Source organism: Myotis myotis, unplaced genomic scaffold (genome assembly GCF_014108235.1).
Source record: "Myotis myotis isolate mMyoMyo1 unplaced genomic scaffold, mMyoMyo1.p scaffold_m19_p_38, whole genome shotgun sequence".
NCBI lineage: Eukaryota > Metazoa > Chordata > Mammalia > Chiroptera > Vespertilionidae > Myotis > Myotis myotis.
Window position 1 is genome coordinate 832,921 of NW_023416344.1, and position 18,718 is coordinate 851,638.

The following is an 18,718-nucleotide window of genomic DNA, read 5'->3' on the forward strand; positions in this document are numbered from 1 at the left end:
GGCGGGACTGCGAGGCCAGTGTCCCTTTCGCTTTCCCTTTTGTTCTCTTCAACCGCCAACGAGATTTCTCGCGGGGGAGAGGGCGGTTTCCAGGACGCAAATCTCCGCCCGTGCGCGCGTCCCCAGGCTCTCGGGCACCTTCCCGGGTCCGCGCACAGGTTGCGCCACCTGGCCTTGACCCTGGCCTCGGCCCCTGCGGCCCCGCACCAGTTCCGGCGGACGCACCTGCAGGTCAACTCGCAGATGAGTCGCTGAGGCGCCCGCGGCCGGCCGAGAAGCCCCGCGCGCCATGCACTCTCAGCCGGACTGGCCCCCGGTGCCCGGCGCCCTCAGGCCCTCGCCCTTCCCGCACCCTGTGCTGCACGCCCTCCACGGCCTCGCCCGCGCGCTGCTCTTCCCCGCCTACTGGGCCCTGGACCAGCTGCTGGGATGCTGGGCTCCACGGGTGCGCCCCACCTGCCTGGACGGGCTGCGCCTGGCCGTGTGGGCCGGGGCGGCAGTCCTGCTGCTGGTGGTGCTCGGCCTGCCCCTGGCGCTGCCAGGCCTGCTGCTCTGGCTGCCGTTGCAGGCCTGGCGCCGCCCCTTCTGCTACCAGCCCCCTCCGCCAGGCTGGGCGCCCCCCGCGCCCTGGCGCCCCCCGGCGGAGCCCGCGCGCTGCTTCGGCTTTCTCAGCGCCAACCTGTGCCTGCTCCCCGACGGGCTGGCGCGCTTCAGCAACTTGCAGCACACCCAGCGGCGAGCGGACGTCGCGGGCGCCTTGCTGCTCGCCGGCCTCCGCTCCTCGCCCTCGCGCTACGGGGCCACGGGCTGCAGCCCGCCCGAGCCGGGGGCGCCCTGCGGGGTGCTGACGGCTGCCCTGCCGGAGGGCCTGGACTTCGTGTGCCTGCAGGAGGTGTTCGACCTGCGCGCGGCGCGCCCCCTGGTGAGCCGCCTGGCACCCAACCTGGGCCCAGTGCTGCATGACGTGGGTACGTTCGGCCTGCAGCCTGGGCCGCACCTCAAAGTGCTGGGCAGCGGGCTGCTGCTGGCCTCGCGCTACCCGCTGCTGCGCGCCGCCTTCCGGGCCTTCCCCCAGGCTCGCCGCGAGGACGCGCTGGCCTCCAAGGGCCTTCTTTCTGCACAGGTACCCGCCCACCCGCGGCTGCGCTCCGGGAGGCCGGGAGGGGGTGGGGTCCCACAGGAGAGGGTTGCTTGGGTTGTCCGTGGTGTTGCAGGCGCAGGTGGGCATCCTGAACGGGCGCCGCATCGTGGGCTTCCTGCACTGCACGCACTTGCATGCCCCGAGTGGTGAGCCCGGGGGGGCGGGATTGTGGGCGCGTGGGCAGATGGACCCCCCTCCCCCGCCGTTTGTTCGCTGCCCCAGACACCGCGAATCCCTGGAGCGCCTGGGTGGGCTCACAGGGGATGGGCAGGGTGGGTGGTGGGGAGGTTCGGTTGTGTGTTCCGGATTCTAAAGGGCACCCTGAACTGAGCCTTCCTCCCCCCCCCCGCCCCCACCTGCAGGGGACGGACATTTGCGCTGTCAACAGCTGACGCAGCTGTTGAACTGGGCCGAGCAGTTTGAGGCCGAGAGCCGCCCCAGCGATGAAACCGTGGCCTTCAGCGTGCTCCTGGGGGACCTGAACTTTGACAACTGCTGCAGAAGTGAGGGGCGCCCGCGGAGGGGCAGGGCGGGGCGGGGCAGGGTCGTGGCCCCGCCCACCTAGCGCGGGCCATTCTCCGCAGGTGACGCGCGGGAACAGGAGCACCCCCTCTTCAGCCGCTTCCGGGACCCCTGCCGGCTGGACACCCGCCGGGAGCAGCCGTGGGCCCTGGGTATGGCGCTCCGGCGGGGGACAGGCCCCGGGAGGAGGGCTTGCTGACCCGCGCTCCACTGACCCAGCCTCCCCCGCCGCCCCCAGGAACGATGTTGCGCACATCCAGGCTCCGCCACTCCGTGGCCTGCTCCCCAGAGATGCTGCGGAGGTGAGTGGCGACTTGGGGGCGAGGCACCGTCCGAACAGCCCCGAACGGAGGGGCGCCCTGGCCTTGATGACACCGCCCCTCTTCAGGGCCCTGGAGCAGGAGGAAGGTCGCCACCGCTACCTGGCAGGCCCTCCTCACGGCGGCCCCCGGGCGAAGCCCTGGCGGGGCCGGCGCCTGGATTACATCACCTACCGGGGAGTGCCCAGCGGCCCGCTGAGCCCAGTAAGTGCCCAAGATCAGGACGCCGGGCCGGCTGGCGCTGGGGCGACCCCTCAACCTGACTCCCGCCCCCCAGGAAGCAGAACAGGTGACATTCAGCACCGCCCTGGCAGGGCTCACTGACCACCTGGCCGTGGGACTTCGGCTCCGAGTTTCGATGCACGTAGGCACCGGCAACAGCCGCGAGGCCCGGGGAAAGATGGGCGCGGAGGCAAAGCGTGAGCCGGGCGGGCCGCAGCGGCGGGAGCAGGACGATTGAGTGGCTCTTTATTGCGGGGCCTCCCTCACACAGCCTCCTGGGCCCTGCGGTACTCGTAGACGCTGCCGCGCGTGGAGAAGGAGGGGGGCTGCGGGGGCGACCCGGGCGGTGGGACGGGGTCCTCGGGGTCCCCGTAGCCCCCGCCACCTGGCGTGTGGAGGCAGAACACGTCCTGTGGAGCAGAGGAACGGCTCAGCGCAGGCGTGGTCCCCAGCTCCCGCCCCCCCCCCCCGCGGTCCCATCCCCACAGCAGCCCACGCACAGCCCAGCCCGAGCCATGGAGCCGGGTTTGCGGCCTCCTTTTCTCCAGAAGCCGAATTAAACTGGGTCGCTAGTTACTTTTGCAACTCTGTGCCCCCTCTGTGGGACGATCGCCGCTGGGGAGACGGAGACGGGACGGGGCAGAAGACAGAGCTTACCCCGGGGTACACGGATACCGACGTCTTCCCGCCCAGATTCACCGTCCTGCCGTCCTTGCGGATCAGCAGGTTTAGGCCGCGGGCACCGGGCTCACCCCCTGCAGGGAGAGGCGAGGCTTGGGGTGGCCCAGGAGGCCAGGAAGGGAGGGGGGCTGGGTAAGGAGACCGGGCGCGGGGGAGAAACCGACTGGGGCGGGGGCGGGGCGCTCACCGTGGAGGCCGTAGGGCCGGAAGGCGCGGCGCTCCGTCAGTACGGACAGCAGCGCCTCCTCCCGGAACAGCAGCTCGCGGACCACACCATCGCCGCCCCGGAAGCGGCCGCGGCCCCCGGACCCCAGCCTCAGCTCAAAGCGGCGCAGGATGACCGGATACCTGTGCGGGCCGGCGGCTCAGAGAGGTGGTCCCGGCCCCGCCCCCGCCCCGCCCACCAACGCAGGACTGGCTCCTCGCCTCCGCCCTCCCCCCGCCCTCCAATCCGGGCCCGGCTCCCACGTCCCGCCCAGCTCCCCGCCCCGCCCCGCACCTGCTCTCGAGGATCTCGGGGTCCGTGATGCGCGTGTTGGTCATGTGGCTGTGCACGCCGCTGCGCCCGTGCCAGCCGGGGCCCGCGCCCGCGCCGCCCGCCACCGTCTCGTAGTAGCCCATGTGCGCGTTTCCCAAGGTCACGTTGTTCATGCAACCCTGGCGGGGATGAGCGGTCACTGAGGCTGGGGAAGCGTCCGTGTCCGCTCCCCGCGCGCCCAGTCCGAGGCCCGTCCCTGCCTCCCTCCCCCACCCGCCGCCCCAGCAAACCCGCCGCGCCCACCCGCACCTGGGAGGCGGCGCAGGCCCCAAAGGCCCCCAGGATGACGTCCACCACGCGCTGCGACGTGAGCACGTTGCCGCCCACCACGGCCGCCTCCGGGGAAGGGTCCAGGATGGAGCCTTTGGGAATCACGACGCGCACCGGTACCAGGCAGCCCTGTGCAGGGCGGGGCCAGCTCTCAGGGTCAATGGGGAGATCTGTGTCCCAGCCACCACCCGCAGCACCTCGAGGATCCTCAGCCTGTTATTGGGCTGTTGGGCTGGCTTTGCCCCGGGCTTGCTCAGGGTGACTTGGGCTCAGGGCCGACCCGCTGACCTCACACGCGGGACACGCCTGCACACCTGGTTGAGCGGAATGTCGCGGCCCACCAGACAGCGCAGGCAGTAGATGAGGGCAGACAGCGTGATGGCCCGCGGTGCGTTGAGGTTGCCAAACACTTCAGGCCCCGTGCCGCTGAAGTCAAACACCGCGCTGCCCTGCCCACCGGAGGGGAGCGGAGAGAGGCCTTCAGCGATAAGGGGGCCATGCCACCGACGCCCCGCCCCCGGGTCCCGGGTTCCGGCAGCCGCACCTGACTCAGGTTGATATGCACGCGGAGTCTGATGGGGGAGCCATCGTCCATGTGGTCCTCGGCAGACACCTCCAGAGGCAGGCCCCGGGCCTGCCGGGAGGACCCAAAGGCACGAAGCATGTCCCGAACGGCCAGCTCCGCGTTGGCCTGGCAAGGAGAATGTTGAGAGGGAGCCGTGCCACCTCCCGGGTGGGGCAAGCACCCCCCCCCCCCCGGCTGCCTTGGGCTGGCACAGAGCTGCCCCCCTGCTCGTGCCCCAGACCCACCTGAATGTGGCCCATGTAGGCCTGCACCACATCCAGGCCGTACTGCCCGATGAGCTCCCCCACCAGCTGGATGCCCTTCTGGTTGGCTGCCACCTGGGCCCGGAGATCTGACAGGTTGTCGTGCAGGTTCCGAGTCCCACTGCAGCCGGGAATCTTGCCTGGGGCCTGCAGGGCCTCGGTGACCGCTGCGTGGACGGAGTCACCACTGAGCCAGCCTCCAAGCCCGGGGGCTGCCTGGTGCCCTGCTCTCCACCTGCTGCACCCCAGCTGGGCACTGTGGGCCCCATGTTGGCCCTTCACTGGCTCCCCACAGCCCTGCTGGCTCCTCCAGCACCCTGAAAACCCACTCCTTCCTCCATCCGCGGAGCCTTCTCCTTCCCACACCTCAGCCCCCACAAGCCCCGGAGGCTGGGGCAGGCAGGTGCGGGGCGGGGGGTTGTCAGGGCATAACTGTCCCTCAGCAAAGTCTCCTCCCTCCTTCGCTGCCTCCTGTCCTGCCTCCTCACCTCCTGGGCCCACTCTTTTCAAGCTTTCTCTGGTCCCACCTCCCCTTTCCCAGGGGAAAAAAACACTTCCCTTGACCCTCCCCCACTCACACGGCCCTCATCCCTGTAGCCCCCACTTGCCCCCAAGCCAATCGCTTTGAAAAGAGCATCAATGTGGCCATCTGTGCAGCAACCGCCCCCCCCCCCCCCGCAACTGGATGAAGACTCCAGCCCCCAGTAAACAGTGCAGGTCCTGCCCCAGGGGCCCCCTCTCCACACCAGGAAAGACCCCCTAGAGTCTAGGTTGAGTCCTCTCTGAGGACCCGGCTGCTGGGTCCTCTGCCACCTTCCTGCACATGTCCCTCCCATGATCCCTGCCCCCTCCCCTTTATCCCCGTTGACCAAGGGAGCAGCCAAACCTAGGCCACTCTCTTCGGCTCTGCTACCCCACCCTCCATCCTGCCTTGTCACTTCCTCTCACGCTGGGATGCGCCCTGGGCTCTCAGACTGCTACAGCCTCAACCCTGCTCTGTATTTTCTTTTCTGATATATTTTTATTGATTTCAGAGAGGAAGGGAGAGGGAGAGAAACATTAATGATGCGAGAGAATCACTGATTGGCTGCTTCCTGCATGCTCTCTACTGGGGATCGAGTCCGCAATCCAGGCATGTGCCCTTGCTCAGGAATGGAACCCTGACCTCCAATTGAACTGTGACCTCCTGGTTCATAGGTTGATTCTCACCCACTGAGCCACGCCAGCCGGGCACCCGCTCTGTATTTTTGCTGCTCCTCCCTCCTGGGCCCCACTGCCCCTCGGTCCCACCATCCCCGCAGCAGCTCTTACCCACTCAGAGCCAGAGCTCCACCCTCCAGCTGTGCAGCAGACTCCATTGTCCCCCACCTCCAAATCCCATCACATACCAACCCCGACCTCCAACAGCTGTCCCCACTCTACTCTCGCTGCCCAGGTAAGGCTCAGCACCCCCCGGGTAACTGCAGCTGCCCCATTCCACCCCCTTGGCCCCCCTCCACTCTGCATGTGGGCAAGGGGCACAGGCAGACCAGCGTGCACCTGGCTGGGCCTTTCACAGCCGCCGCGGCCCTACCACCCGATGACTTAGATCTGCGCCTTCTAAGAGCCTACAGCCCCCAGACTCGGTGCCAACCCAGGGCAGATGGCAAACACCTGGACACAGGCTCCTTGCCCTCCTGCCCTGGTCCCTGCAGTATCTCAGCCAACTCCCGGCCCCTAAGACCACCAAGGCCTTCCTTCCCGGGCCCAGGCAGAGCTCAGCTCAGTGCCTCTGGTCAAGTCGCCACCTGCTCCCCCAACCTCAAGGCAGGTCTGGGCCCCTGGGCTGTGCCTCGTACCTGCCCCGGCCTGGCTGGAGGCAGCAGCCCATTGAATCCCCAACGCCAGCCCCAGGCCCACTTCCACTCACCCTCCTCCTGGAACACGCCTCCCTGGACAAGTTTAAAGGACAGAAAGACAGCGCCCTCCTGCTGCAGGGCGGTGGAGTGTGGGGGCATGGAGCCTGGGGTGATGCCCCCAATGTCGGCGTGGTGCCCGCGGCTGGCCACGTAGAACACAGGTCGAGTCTGACCCGGCCAGAACACCTAGGAGTGGAGAGGGGCAGTCAGCTGTCTGGCCTCCCTGCCCCCTCTGGCACGCTCCTCCCCCCTCCCCCTGGTCCCCAGGCAGAGGCCCTCACCGGCGTGATGACCGTCAGGTCTGGCAGGTGGCTGCCCCCGGCGCTGGGATGGTTGCTCAGCAGCACATCTCCAGGGTGCAGGTCAGCCCCCAGGTGCTGGATCTGAAGCCAGGACACAGGTTGGGGGTCGAGAAGGGGCGGGGCTGGGGTGGGGCAGATGAGAAGGGCAGGAAGAGGGACCTGGCCAACCTGGAACTGCACGGTCTCCTGCATGGCGCCCAGGTGCACAGGGATGTGGGGAGCGTTGGAGACCAGCCCCCCGTCGGGCCCGAAGAGGGCGCAGGAGAAGTCCAGGCGCTCCTTGATGTTGGTGGAGATGGCCGTGCGCTGCAGGATGCGGCCCATCTGCTCTGGAGGAACAAGTGACGGTGCTGCTGGCCCCACCTCACCACAGCTCCGCCCCCAGTAGGAGCGGCAGGACCCACGGCCCTGAGCCAGGCCCCAAAGGCGCTGGCGGCCCACCTGGACGCCAGGTCTCGCCCTCCCCCACCGCGGCCTGGAGCCCCAGCAAGAACCTGGGGTCCCACATCCGTCCCTGCCCTGCCAGGCAAGTCCTGGGCCCCCTGGCCTGGCCCTGCTCAGGTCGGTTCACTGCCAGAGCCTGCTTCCTGCCCACACCCAGAGGCTGCTGTCGGAGGGAAGCATGCCCTGCCCGCGGCTGGCGGGTGCAGGGAGGCGGTGCCAGCGCAGAGCCAGGGCCACGCTGCTCGGCCGGTCACAGCCACGATCCTGCTTCTGCCCCTTGCCCGGCAACACTTTCTGCACCGCCTGTGCCTGGTTGGCAGACCCCCCCACCGGACCCCCCGGGAGGAGGGCCGGGAGGACAGTGGCACGGCACACTCACCCGCGATGCTCATGAAGCGGTGGGAGAAGATCGACAGGTGGATGGGGTCGAGCTGGGCGCCCACCGTGCCGGGGGTCTCGGCCCCCACCGAGATGCGGATGTCCCCGGTCTCAGTCACCTCTGCCTGGCAGCCCGGTTCCACCAGGATGGTGCTGGGGGCAGGGGCACAGGGCGGCTGGAGGGGCCAAGCCAGACCCCACTCCCAACCAGGAACCTCACTTCCCCAGGTGGGGGTTCCACCTAATGGGACCCTAGAGTCCAGATTCCTGCAGCCTCGGGCCAGAGAACCCCCTGCCAGGCCCCCAGAGCTGTGGCCCCAACCTGTACCCCCAGGACCCGACCTGGCCGGCCTCAGCCCACCTGTTGCTGTCGATGATCAGGCAGGGTCCCTGGAGCTTGTGCCCATAGCCCAGCTCTCCCAGCAGGAACACGGGGGTCTCCTGGTAGCCCCCCTCAAAGTAGCACTGGGTCATCTGAGGAGGTGGGGGGGTGAAGGAGGCCCAGCACCCAGGTCCCCCGCCTCCCCATCCCCACCTGCCCGTGTCCCCGAGGGCACAGGTGGGTATGCATGGCAGGGCCACTGACCTTGTCTACCCGAGGGGGCCCCATCTGGGCTTTGGCGACGTCCTCCAGGCGAAGGCCACTGCAGCCAGTGCCCCTCACCCGCACATCGTCCACCACCACCGACCGCTCAGGGATGACGAAGCCGAACTCCCTCATGTACCTGCGCCCACCGGCCCGAGGGAGCGGTCAGGGCCACGCGGCCCGGCCAGCAGGCGACCCACCAGGGCTCCCAGGCCTCGAGCTGGCGTACCTCTCCACGAACGCTGCCCCGAAGTCGCCAGCGCGGGGAGAGCGGGCAGTGGCCGGGTGCTGGTGGGCGGACACCATCAGGGCACAGTCCGTGCCCTGGTAGCGCAGGTGCAGGAAGCCCTCGGTGTGGATCTGGGACCTGCGGGGTGCACAGGTGGGACCCTCACACGGGCACCCCACGAGGACGCCCGTCCCACCTCCTCCAGCCTCAGGGTCCATTCCTCCCTGAGCACTGCCCGAAGGGGGCCTGGCACCATCGGGGAAGTCAGGTGCTGACCCAGCCTAGAGGGCACCTGGGATGCTGCAAGCCCTGGGCCCAGCCCAGCCCAGCCCCCAGGACCCCACCTGGGGAAGCCCTGGGCCCGCAGGGCGTCCACGCACTGCTCCTCCAACCGGCTCAGCCTCTGGTCCAGCTGCATGAAGGTCTCGGGCACGTAGGGCAGGGAGCAGGGCTCCTGGGCCTCGTGCACCACGTCGGCCAGCGCCAGCCCCAGTGCTGACAGCAGCCCGCTGTGCCTAGGGAGACGGAGCCACAGGGCGGTGAGGGGAGCCTCCCCTGGCCGTCCCCCATCCTGGGCCCCAGGCCCCAGGCTCAGACACACCTGTGAATGTACACAGTGTCCATGCCCAAGGCCCGGGCGATGGCACAGGCATGTTGCCCGCCAGCTCCTCCAAAGCAGGCCAGCACATGTGCCGAGGGGTCGTGACCTCGTGCCTAGGGAGCCAGAGGAGGGTCAGGGGCTTAACCTACCCTGCTCAGCTCCTGACCCCTCACCCCCAGGGGGTTGCCTGAGTGGGAGGGGCCGGGGGCGGGGCTGGGGGGCAAGAGCAAAGGCAGGCGGCGTACCTGCGTGAGGGCACGGATGGGCCGGCACATGGCCTCATTGGCCACACGCACAAACCCCATAGCCACCTCCTCTGGGCTCAGTGGGGAGGCGGGGCAAGGCCCGTTGGTCAGGAAGCTGTTGATGTCGGTGGCCACAGCCTCCAGGGCCTTTCGGGAGGCCTCCGGAGACAGAGGCTGGTCCTCTCCCGGCCCAAAGATGCAGGGAAAGGAGGCAGGCAACAGGCGGCCCAGAACCAGATTAGCATCCGTCACGGTCACGGGGCCCCCTGGGAGGTGTGCACAGTGTGGAGTTGGGGGCTGAAGAGGTGGGTGGGCCTGGGCAGCAGGGGAGGGTCCTGCAAGGGGACCCCAGACCTTACCTTTACGGTAGCAGGCGGGGCCAGGGTGGGCTCCTGCAGACTCCGGCCCCACCACAAACAGGCCAGACCTTGGGGGAGGGACAACTGGAATTGGAGGCGGGTTGGGAGGCAGGGCAGGGGGTCCTGGCCCAGGTGGGGAGCTGACCTGAAGAAGAGGCGGGAGCCCCCACCAGCTGCGACGGTGTTGATGTCCAACTGGGGGGCCTGGAGGGTGACGCCCGCCGTGCTGGCCTCAAAGACATGCTCGAACTCCCCCGCGTAGCGGCTCACGTCGGTGGATGTGCCTGGTGGGGGATCTGGTGGTGAGTGTCACCCCGCAGACCTGGATGCCTGCATTGCCCACCGGCTGCGGAACCTCCCCTGGAAGGCTCGTACCCTTCGGCCCTCATACCTCCCATGTCAAAGCCAATGACAGGCTGGCCACCCTCGGCCTGGTAGGTAGTGGCAGAGTAGCCAACCACACCCCCAGCGGGGCCGGACAACACCGCGCGGGAACCACTGAAGGCGTCCATGGGCGCCAGGCCGCCATCGGAGCGCATGAACAGCACCTGCACGTCCTGCGGGCGGGTGAGCAGGCGGTGAGGGGCCAGGCAGGCACCGGGGATGGGGGGCTGGAGCGGGCAGGCGGGGGTCTCACCTTGAGCTGGCCCTGGAAGCCCCGGCAGAAGCCCTGCACGTAGCGCTGGATGGCGGGGGTGAGGTAGGCGTCGGCACAGGCCGTGTGCCCCCTTGGCACGATGCGCACCATCGGCATGGCCTCCGAGGACAGCGACACGTGTGTGAAGCCCATCTCCCGGGCCAGCGCGCCCACCTGCTGCTCATGCTGGGCCCACCTGCGACAAGGACCTGCAGCGCTGCCCTTCCCACCCTCGCCCCCACCGCCCACCCACTGCCCCCCACTCAGTCCTGGCCTTCTGCTCAGGAGGCTTTCGCCCCCCACCCCAGGGGGGGCAGAGCTGGGAGGGGCATCCAGGTCTGGGAGGGGCTCTGGGAGGAGGCAGTCCGAGGCAAGGCCAGGGCTGGGCAGGTTGGGGCTCCAGGCCTAATGCCCCCCACTTCCCCAACGCCTTGGTTGGGGCCGAAACCCAGGGCCTGGAGCAGGCCTTTCAGAGGGGGAGGTGCCGCCAGGAGCCCTGGACCCGGCACACGCACTCACGTGTAGGAGTGCATGAGGACCACGGCCAGGCTGCGGATGCCGCGGGCCAGGAGCCCCTCCAGCTTCCCGCGCAGGGCCCCCAGGTCCACGGGCCGCTGCACCTCCAGCAGGTCCCCCGTGCAGCCTGCAAGGAGGCCACCACTGCCCATCAGAGGTCCCGGGATCCTGCCGCGGAGGCACACGCCTGTCTACGTTTCAGACCTCCCCCGAGGATATTTTTCCATTGATTGTTAGGGAGAGTGGAAGAGAGGGAAAGAGAGAAAAACATCCCTGTGAGAGAAACACATCGATTGGTTGTCTCCTACACGCGCCTCCGACCAGGGCCCAGGCCAGGGAGGAGCCTGCAACCGAGGTACATGCCCTTGACAGGAATCGAACCTGGGACCCTTGGGTCTGCAGGCCGACGCTCTATCCACTGAGCCAAACCGGCTAGGGCTGGAGGCACACACCTTTTTAAAAAATCTATATTTTTTGTTGATTTCAGAGAGGAAGGGAGAGGGAGAGAGAGAAACATCAATGATGAGAGAAAATCATGGATCGTCTGCCTCCTGCACGCCCCACACTGGGGATCGAGCCTACAACCTGGGCAAGTGCCCTTGACCAGAATCGAACCCGGGACCCTTCAGTCCGCGGGCCGACACTCTGTCCACTGACCCACACCGGCCAGGGCGAGGCACACACCTTTGACAGGCGTCCCGGAGCCTGGCTCCCCACGGTACAGCACCACTCGTTCATCCACCTCCAGCACCTCTTCGTACAGCATCTCGGGCATGGGCACGGCCTGGGGGTGGCAGAGGCTTAGCGGGGGGGCCCCGGCCTGAGGGTGCTTGCTGGGGTCCTGCATCGGTGGGCCGTGCAGGCAAGGAAATGTGTCCCAACAGGCCGTGGGCAGGCCCCGGAGACAGTCAGAAGGGGCGGCCCCAGCACAGCCCACCCAGGAGGCAGCTCCCTGCCCACCCCCCCACCCACCCTCCCGCAGCTCCCCCGCAAAAGCAGCTCCTTCCCCCAGAGGGGAACAGGCCGGCGTGGACTACCTCACACCTGGGCCCAGCGTGACGGGAACAGCACATGTGGCCGTTCTGAGTGCTGGGAGCACGAGAGCCGCCTCGCTGCCTATCAGCTGCTGGCCTGGGGCTGGCACTGCCCCTTCCACGGACTGCCCACCCCACGAGGACCCAGCCGCCTGCTGGCCTGGGGGAGCTCACCAGGTCGAAGAGGTCCTCCCGGGCCTGGGTGCCCACGTGCAGCAGGTCTCGGAAGCCGCGGGTCACCAGCAGTGCCACCCGCTCCCCCTGCCGCTCCAGCAGCGCGTTGGTGGCCACCGTGGTGCCCATGCGGATGCTGGCGATGCGACTGGTGTCCAGAGGCCGGTCCCTCGGCAACAGCACGCCCCCCTCCTGGGGACCACGGTGGGGTCAGGCCTCTGGCCCTGGGCCCCTCCCCGCCCCGCCCCTCTGCCCCCCCCCACCCCCCACCCCCCCCCCCCCCCCCCGCCACCTGCTCCAGGATGCGGCGGATGCCCTCCGTGGGGGCGTCCACGTAGTTGGCAGGGTCCTCTGAGAGCAGCTTCAGGACCCGCACATGCCCCCCTGGGCACTGGGCAAAGACGTCCGTGAAGGTGCCTCCGCGGTCGATGGCAAAATGGAAGCGCCCCTCGGGGCTGCCCATGGCGACGGGGCTGGAGTCCAGCAGGAACTCCTCAGGCTGCAGTCCTGGGAACACTGGGCAGAGACCAGGGGTCAGCGGGGAGGGGCTCACCCTGGGAGGAGGGTAGAGAGGTCTCACCCACAGGCGGCAGAGCTGGGAGAGGCATCCACGTCTGGGAGGAGGCGGAGCTGCAGGACCAGGCTCAGAGGCAGCCTGAGGCAGGGCCAGGGCCAGGGCCAGGCCTGATGCCCCCGCCCCCTCACGGCCCTGATGGGGCCTGTCAGGGGGGAGCCCTGGCCCTGGGGTCCCGTCTCTTTGGCACCAGGAGGCGGGGGGGGGGGGGGGGGGGGGGAGCTCCCTTCCCAGTGCTGCGACCTTGGAGCCCAGGCCTGTGGGACACGGACCGGACCGGGAGCAGGTGGAGCCTGCGCAGCCACGGGGCGGGGGAGAGCGGCCGGGGCGGGGAGGAGCGGAGCGCGCGGTGAGGGTGGACCGGCGGGTCCGGGTGCGGGGACCCACCTGGCCGGGTGGCTGCGCGTCTCTCGCCGTCTGTCCCGGCTGCACGCACCGCCCACACCCGCACCGTTCGGCCCGGAAGCGGGCCCGCCCCCGCCCCCCGCCCGACCAGTCCCGGTGCGCCGGGCTCTCCGGGTTGCGTCAGGCTCTGCCTGCCCGGATTTGCCTTTGCCCTGGGCGGGCAGCCACCCGGACGGCGGGCGGGGGCCTTGGCGGGCGGGGGCCTTTCCAGCCGGCGCGTCCCCTCCCCCACCGCCTGGCTGCAGGCACCTTGGCCGCCAAGCCTTGCGCCTCCAGCGCACCCACTCGTGTCTCCCTGTTGGGGGCAAAAATAGAATATTGGGGACCAGCTATGGTTACGGGAAATACTAACCATGGCCAGTTAGCCGTGCTTGCCTAGTTCTGGTTACAGAAAGGACAGGCTAGCCTGGCCGGGGGTTGTGCGCCCGGACCTGGGAGTCGGCCTTGGACCTGGGAGTCGGCCTCGGAGCCCGCGTCCATCCTCATTCAAGAACTGCCTACCGTCGGGGAAAGCTTACCCACTGGCCGCCCCTCCCGCCCCTGGCCCAGCCCCTGGCCTGCTCCCCACGCCTGTCATTCCTGCCCCCTGTCATCTTCTCCGTCCACCCCTTAGGGTGCAGAGCAGGTGTCTGTGGACGGCCTGCTGCTCCCCGCGCTGCCGGCAGGACTGGACTCAGTGCCGTCGGCCTCTGCTCCGTTGGCTGCAGCAGCGACAGGCAGCCGGCCCTGGTTATTCGGTTCACATCCCCTTGGCTCCGTGGCGCCCGAGGCCTCCAGAGTGTGGTGAGGCCTGGGGCCACCTCCCACCTGCCAGGTCCAAGGCAGCTGCCCACTTGCAGCGTCTGGCCAAGACCCAGGAGCCACCTGGAGTCCCGCTTTCTTTCCATTTTCTTTCTTTTTTAAAAAATATATATTTTATTTCTGAGAGGAAGGGAGAGGGAGAGAGAATCACTGATGGGCTGCCTCCTGCACGCCCCCTACAGGGGATTGAGCCCCAAACCTGGAATCCAACCGTGACCTCCTGGTTCATAGGTCAACACTCAACCACGGAGCCATGCAGGCGGGCGGTTTCCCTCCTTTTAACTGTCTTGGCAGAAGCCGAATACGTGAGGCCTGGCGGCCCCTGGTACAGCCCCCGTGCCCGGTGCCGCTCACCTCTTTCGGCATCCTTGAACTTGAGGGTCCTGCGCCGGGGCAGCCGGGGGCTGGAGGCCACCTCCGCCAGGAGCGCCGAGCTGTAGAAGCCCAGGCTGCTGCCGCGGTTCCTCAGCACCAGCTTCAGCTCCTGGTTCTCCTGGATCAGCTGCACCAGCCGCCGCAGCTCCTCGTTCTCCTGGGCCAGCCGCTGGATCTCTTGGCGCAGACCCTCGTAGCTGCTGAGGAGGGACATGCCCGGCATTGTGGGGGGGCTGGGGGCAGCAGCTACCAGCAGCAGCGGGCTAGCCAGGGACGGAGACCCCGCCATTGTGAGGTCAGCACCCCCCTGCCCCCCCGGCTCCGGGCATTCCGGAGCTTCAGGGCCAGGCCCAGTGAGTCCAACCACCTGGAGCAGGCACACGGGCCACGGCCACATGACCAGTGGGGTCCCGCCCAGGCCTTGGGGTCCCTTAGGAAGATCCCTCCTGGAGGACAGAAGCTTCTTCTTTAACGTATTTTTATTGATTTCAGAGGAAGGGAGAGGGAGAGGGAGAGGGAGAGGGAGAGACAGAAGCATCAATTGATAGAATCATTGATCTCGGTTGCCTCCTGCACGCCCCTTACTGGGGATGGAGCCTGCAACCTGGGCATGTGCCCTTGACCGGAATTGAACCCAGGACCCTTCAGTCCGCAGGCCAATGCTCTATCCACTGAGCCACACCAGCAGGGTGACAAAAGCTTCTTCGTCCCAGCCCAGCACTGTGTTGCAAGGAGAGGGGTAGAGAGCCAGTCATCCCCACCTGCTCATCTGGCCACCATGTCCAGGTCCCCACCCACCTGTGCCAGGTGGTGGGGGTGTTACAGGGGTGCAGGGAGTGGCATTGTCACAGAGGGCAGGCACCCTGTAAGAGGCCTCACATGCAGGCCCTACAAGAGATCTGAGGACTGCAGGTTCTCGGGGTCAGGGGAGGCACCCCAGGCCAACAATTGGGTTTACATAACAAAACATATAGGACTCTCTTCTTTTTTTTTTTTTTTAATATATATTTTATTGATTGTTTACAGAGGAAGGGAGAGGGATGGAGGGTTAGAAACATCGATGAGAGAGAAACATCGATCAGCTGCCTCCACACCCCCCACTGGGGATTGAGCCTGCAACCAAGATACATGCCCTTGACCAGAATCGAACCTGGGACCTTTTAGTCCCTAGGCCAGTGATGGCAAACCTTTTGAGCTTGGCGTGTCAGCATTTTGAAAAACCCTAACTTGCCGAAACCGGTTTGGCTCAGTGGATAGAGCGTCGGCCTGCGGACTGAAAGGTCCCAGGTTCGATTCCGGTCAAGGGCATGTACCTTGGTTGCGGGCACATTCCCAGTGGGAGATGTGCAGGAGGCAGCTGATCGATGTTTCTCTCTCATCGATGTTTCTGACTCTCTATCTCTCTCCCTTCCTCTCTGTAAAAAATCAATAAAATATATTAAAAAAAAAAAAAAAAGAAAAACCCTAACTTAACTCTGGTGCCGTGTCACATATAGAAATTTTTTGATCTTTGCAACCATAGTAAAACAAAGATTTATATTTTTGATATTTATTTTCTATATTTAAATGCCATTTAACAAAGAAAAATCAACCAAAAAAATGAGTTTGCGTGTCACCTCTGACATGCGTGTCATAGGTTCGTCATCACTTGAGTAGACACATGATTTTGTATTATGCATACACATGGTCACATTTTTATTTTTTAATAAATTTTTATTGACTTCATAGAGGAAGGGAGAGGGAGAGAGCGATAGAAACATCAATGATGAGAGATCATCATTGATTGGCTGCCTCCTTCACGCCCCCTACTGGGGATCAAGCCGGCAACCCAGGCATGTACCGTTGACTGGAATCGAACCTGGGACCCTTCAGTCCGCAGGCCGACGCTCTATCCACTGAACCACACCAGTCAGGACCCATGTGTCTATTTTCAAGTGAACAAATGCAAACACTAAACAGTAAGAGAAAGTGTGTTTTCTTGGACAAATAGATGCATTTGCGCCTGCGAGCCTCCGAGGGGACTCCCGGATCCAAAGACGAGCGAAGGCGAGCCCTACGCGGGCGACCAGGCCGGCGTGGGAACCGGGAATTCTGCCCCCGCGGACCTCCAGCTCGGCTGCTGACCTCGGGCTCAGCCCGGCGTCCTGGGCGGGCACTGCCCAAGTTCCCCGGGACCGGAAGTGAGGAAGTGGCGCCGCCGGGAACTGTAGTTCTCTGAGACCGGAAGTGGGGATCAGGTTTCCCGGAACCATGGTTCTCTAGGGCAGGAAGTGGAGAGCCGGACCGCCGGAAACCGTAGACCTCGCCAGGTCTGGAGTCGGGGCGTCTCTGCCGCTGGGAACCGTAGTTCTCCGAGAAGCGGGGCCGGCGTGGCGGCCGGGCGGCATGGCGGGGTTAGAGCTCCTGTCGGACCAGGGCTACCGCGTGGACGGCCGGCGCGCCGGGGAGCTGCGCAAGATCCAGGCGCGGATGGGCGTGTTCTCGCAGGCCGACGGCTCGGCCTACATCGAGCAGGGCAACACCAAGGCGCTGGCCGTGGTCTACGGGCCGCACGAGGCGAGTGGGCGGCGTGGGCCGGGCGACCTGCGCGGGGGGGGGGGGGGGGCGGCCACCGAAAAGAAGCCCCGGGGGCGACGGCCCGCGCGCGCCTCCGTTTACGCGGCACGGCTTGAGGGCCGCGGCTCACCCGAGTGGCAGCCAGAGCCCTGTGATGCGCGAGGTCCTGCCTCCATCGGCCGCTGCCCCCCTGCGCGCTCTCCTCGAGTCCTCCCCTCGCTACCGACTTCAGCGTCTGCACCGCACCTCCCCGGACGCCCTTACTCACCTGCCAAGTCCTGTGCCCTACAACCGCGCAGCTGCACGCACGCGCCCTGCCTTTCTGCACCTGTCACCTCAGACACCAATTTCATTCCTTTTTCTCACTCTGTCTCTCCACTAACATAAGCTCCGTAAGCACAGGGACTTGAAATAACACCCCCCCCCCCCCACACACACACACACACACAACCCCGGTTTCCTTGCCGGTCTTAGCGCTGCTAACCGCCTGCCAGCTCAGGCACCGAAGAAATGTCTGCTCAACGCACGCGTCTAGGAGCCCCGCTCTCCGGGAGCGGGAACTTGGAGGGGAAAGGCCGGAGGGAGTGGAGACAAGCGGGGCGTCTTTGCAGAGCAGAAAGGCTGCTGGTCGGGGAGAAGGAGAACAATTCCAAATGAGATTGAGGGGTCTCTAGGGAGGCACGACCTCGGGGCTTTGCAGACCAGGGAAAAGATTTCGGATTTTACCTGATGGGGAGCCTTTGGGAGCGTGTGGCTGTACAGAGGAGACGGAATCGGACTTGGCATTTGTCAACAGACTGGCTCTGGCTACAAGTGAAAAATGGGTTGGGAGGGGATGAGGCGAGGACGGGAACAGGGAGGCTTGTTAAGACCCAGAGGGAGGGGATGGTGGCTTAGAGATGGTTCGCGTGGCCTCTGTTTTTGAGGTCAAGTAGTTGCGCTTGTTGGGACGTTGGAGGGAGATTCGGGGGAGGCCGAGGTTTGGGACCTGAGCCGGAGGAAGGCGTAGCGTGAGCTGGGAGGCGCGGGCCTGGCTCATCTGTCCTTTCCCCTCAGATCCGGGGCTCCCGGTCCCGAGCCCTCCCCGACAGGGCCCTGGTCAACTGTCAGTACAGCTCTGCCACCTTCAGCACCGGCGAGCGCAAGCGGCGGCCGCATGGGGACCGGAAGTCCTGCGAGATGGGTCTGCAGTTGCGTCAGACCTTCGAGGCAGCTATCCTTACGCAGCTGCACCCACGCTCCCAGATTGACATCTATGTGCAGGTGAGCAGGCAGCCGCCCTCGACCTGGGGAGAGGAGGGAGGTGGAGGGCGTGAGGGTGGGCAGCCTCATGGACTTAAGCCGCTGTGGATGGGGCTCCCCGCAGGTGCTGCAGGCAGACGGTGGGACCTACGCCGCTTGTGTGAATGCAGCCACGCTGGCCGTGCTGGATGCGGGGATACCAATGCGGGACTTTGTGTGTGCCTGCTCAGCGGGCTTTGTGGACGGCACAGCCCTGGCGGACCTCAGCCACGTAGAGGAAGCAGCTGGCGGCCCCCAGCTGGCCCTGGCCCTGCTGCCAGCCTCGGGCCAGATCGCACTGCTTGAGATGGATGCCAGGCTGCATGAGGACCACCTGGAGCGGGTGCTGGAGGCCGCTGCCCGGGCTGCCCGAGATGTGCACACCCTGTTGGACCGAGTGGTCCGGCAGCATGTACGCGAGGCCTCTATCTTGTTGGGGGACTGAGCATCCTGCCACCTGTGCCCAGAATAAAATCCACACACCATACTCTGATCCCCACGGGAGTTCATTCTGAGAGCGCAGCCTGTGCCCGCTGGTGGAGGTGACTAGGGGCCTCCCCCCACGTGAACTAGGTCTCTCTCGCAGCCTCAGAATTCAGATCCTGAAGAAGGTGGGGGGAGCGTGTCCCTGGGTGGAGAGAGCAGCTAATGCCCAGAAGGGTTCAAGGCAGTCAGGGAGCCATTAAACCGTGGAGTCTCTTCCTCAGCCCAGCCGTGCAGGGCCCCGGCACACGGGCTGAGGGAGACTCCGCTGGCTGTGGGTGTCCACCATGGGGATGTGGGGGCGTGTCCCACATCCTA

At 66.3% G+C, this 18,718-nt stretch overlaps 3 protein-coding genes across 5 annotated transcripts; 2 read left to right on the top strand and 1 right to left on the bottom strand.

The window, feature by feature from the left end:
* Positions 1-31: 31 nt before the first annotated feature.
* On the top strand, positions 32-2,474 carry LOC118653133 (sphingomyelin phosphodiesterase 5-like). 2 transcript variants are annotated; one of them, XM_036303785.1, is made up of 7 exons: positions 32-1,123; positions 1,215-1,287; positions 1,504-1,644; positions 1,726-1,815; positions 1,902-1,965; positions 2,052-2,187; positions 2,261-2,474. In XM_036303785.1, exons 1-7 carry the CDS (start codon positions 290-292, stop codon positions 2,441-2,443), a joined length of 1,521 nt encoding a protein of 506 aa, XP_036159678.1. In that variant the 5' UTR covers positions 32-289; the 3' UTR covers positions 2,444-2,474. The 2 variants fall into 2 exon arrangements, with proteins under 2 accessions (XP_036159678.1, XP_036159679.1); XM_036303786.1 differs by lacking the exon at positions 1,215-1,287 and having other exon boundaries at positions 32-968.
* On the bottom strand, positions 2,435-13,001 carry OPLAH (5-oxoprolinase, ATP-hydrolysing). Its single transcript, XM_036303780.1, has 27 exons — positions 12,887-13,001; positions 12,218-12,441; positions 11,926-12,117; positions 11,402-11,501; positions 10,721-10,844; positions 10,202-10,397; positions 9,956-10,121; positions 9,710-9,848; positions 9,565-9,632; positions 9,206-9,471; positions 8,961-9,073; positions 8,704-8,874; positions 8,360-8,497; positions 8,131-8,269; positions 7,906-8,018; positions 7,546-7,697; positions 6,891-7,051; positions 6,702-6,803; positions 6,432-6,606; positions 4,505-4,689; positions 4,239-4,385; positions 4,009-4,143; positions 3,674-3,823; positions 3,386-3,543; positions 3,074-3,234; positions 2,863-2,960; positions 2,435-2,615 (listed from the first exon to the last, which is right to left on the bottom strand). The coding sequence occupies exons 2-27, from the start codon at positions 12,386-12,388 to the stop codon at positions 2,469-2,471; spliced, it is 3,867 nt and encodes a 1,288-aa protein (XP_036159673.1). The 5' UTR covers positions 12,389-12,441; positions 12,887-13,001; the 3' UTR covers positions 2,435-2,468.
* Positions 13,002-16,426: 3,425 nt separating this feature from the next.
* On the top strand, positions 16,427-18,410 carry EXOSC4 (exosome component 4). 2 transcript variants are annotated; one of them, XM_036303731.1, is made up of 3 exons: positions 16,427-16,636; positions 17,693-17,899; positions 18,003-18,410. In XM_036303731.1, the coding sequence occupies exons 1-3, from the start codon at positions 16,466-16,468 to the stop codon at positions 18,360-18,362; spliced, it is 738 nt and encodes a 245-aa protein (XP_036159624.1). In that variant the 5' UTR covers positions 16,427-16,465; the 3' UTR covers positions 18,363-18,410. The 2 variants fall into 2 exon arrangements, with proteins under 2 accessions (XP_036159624.1, XP_036159625.1); XM_036303732.1 differs by having other exon boundaries at positions 17,978-18,368.
* The last annotated feature ends 308 nt before the right edge of the window (positions 18,411-18,718 follow it).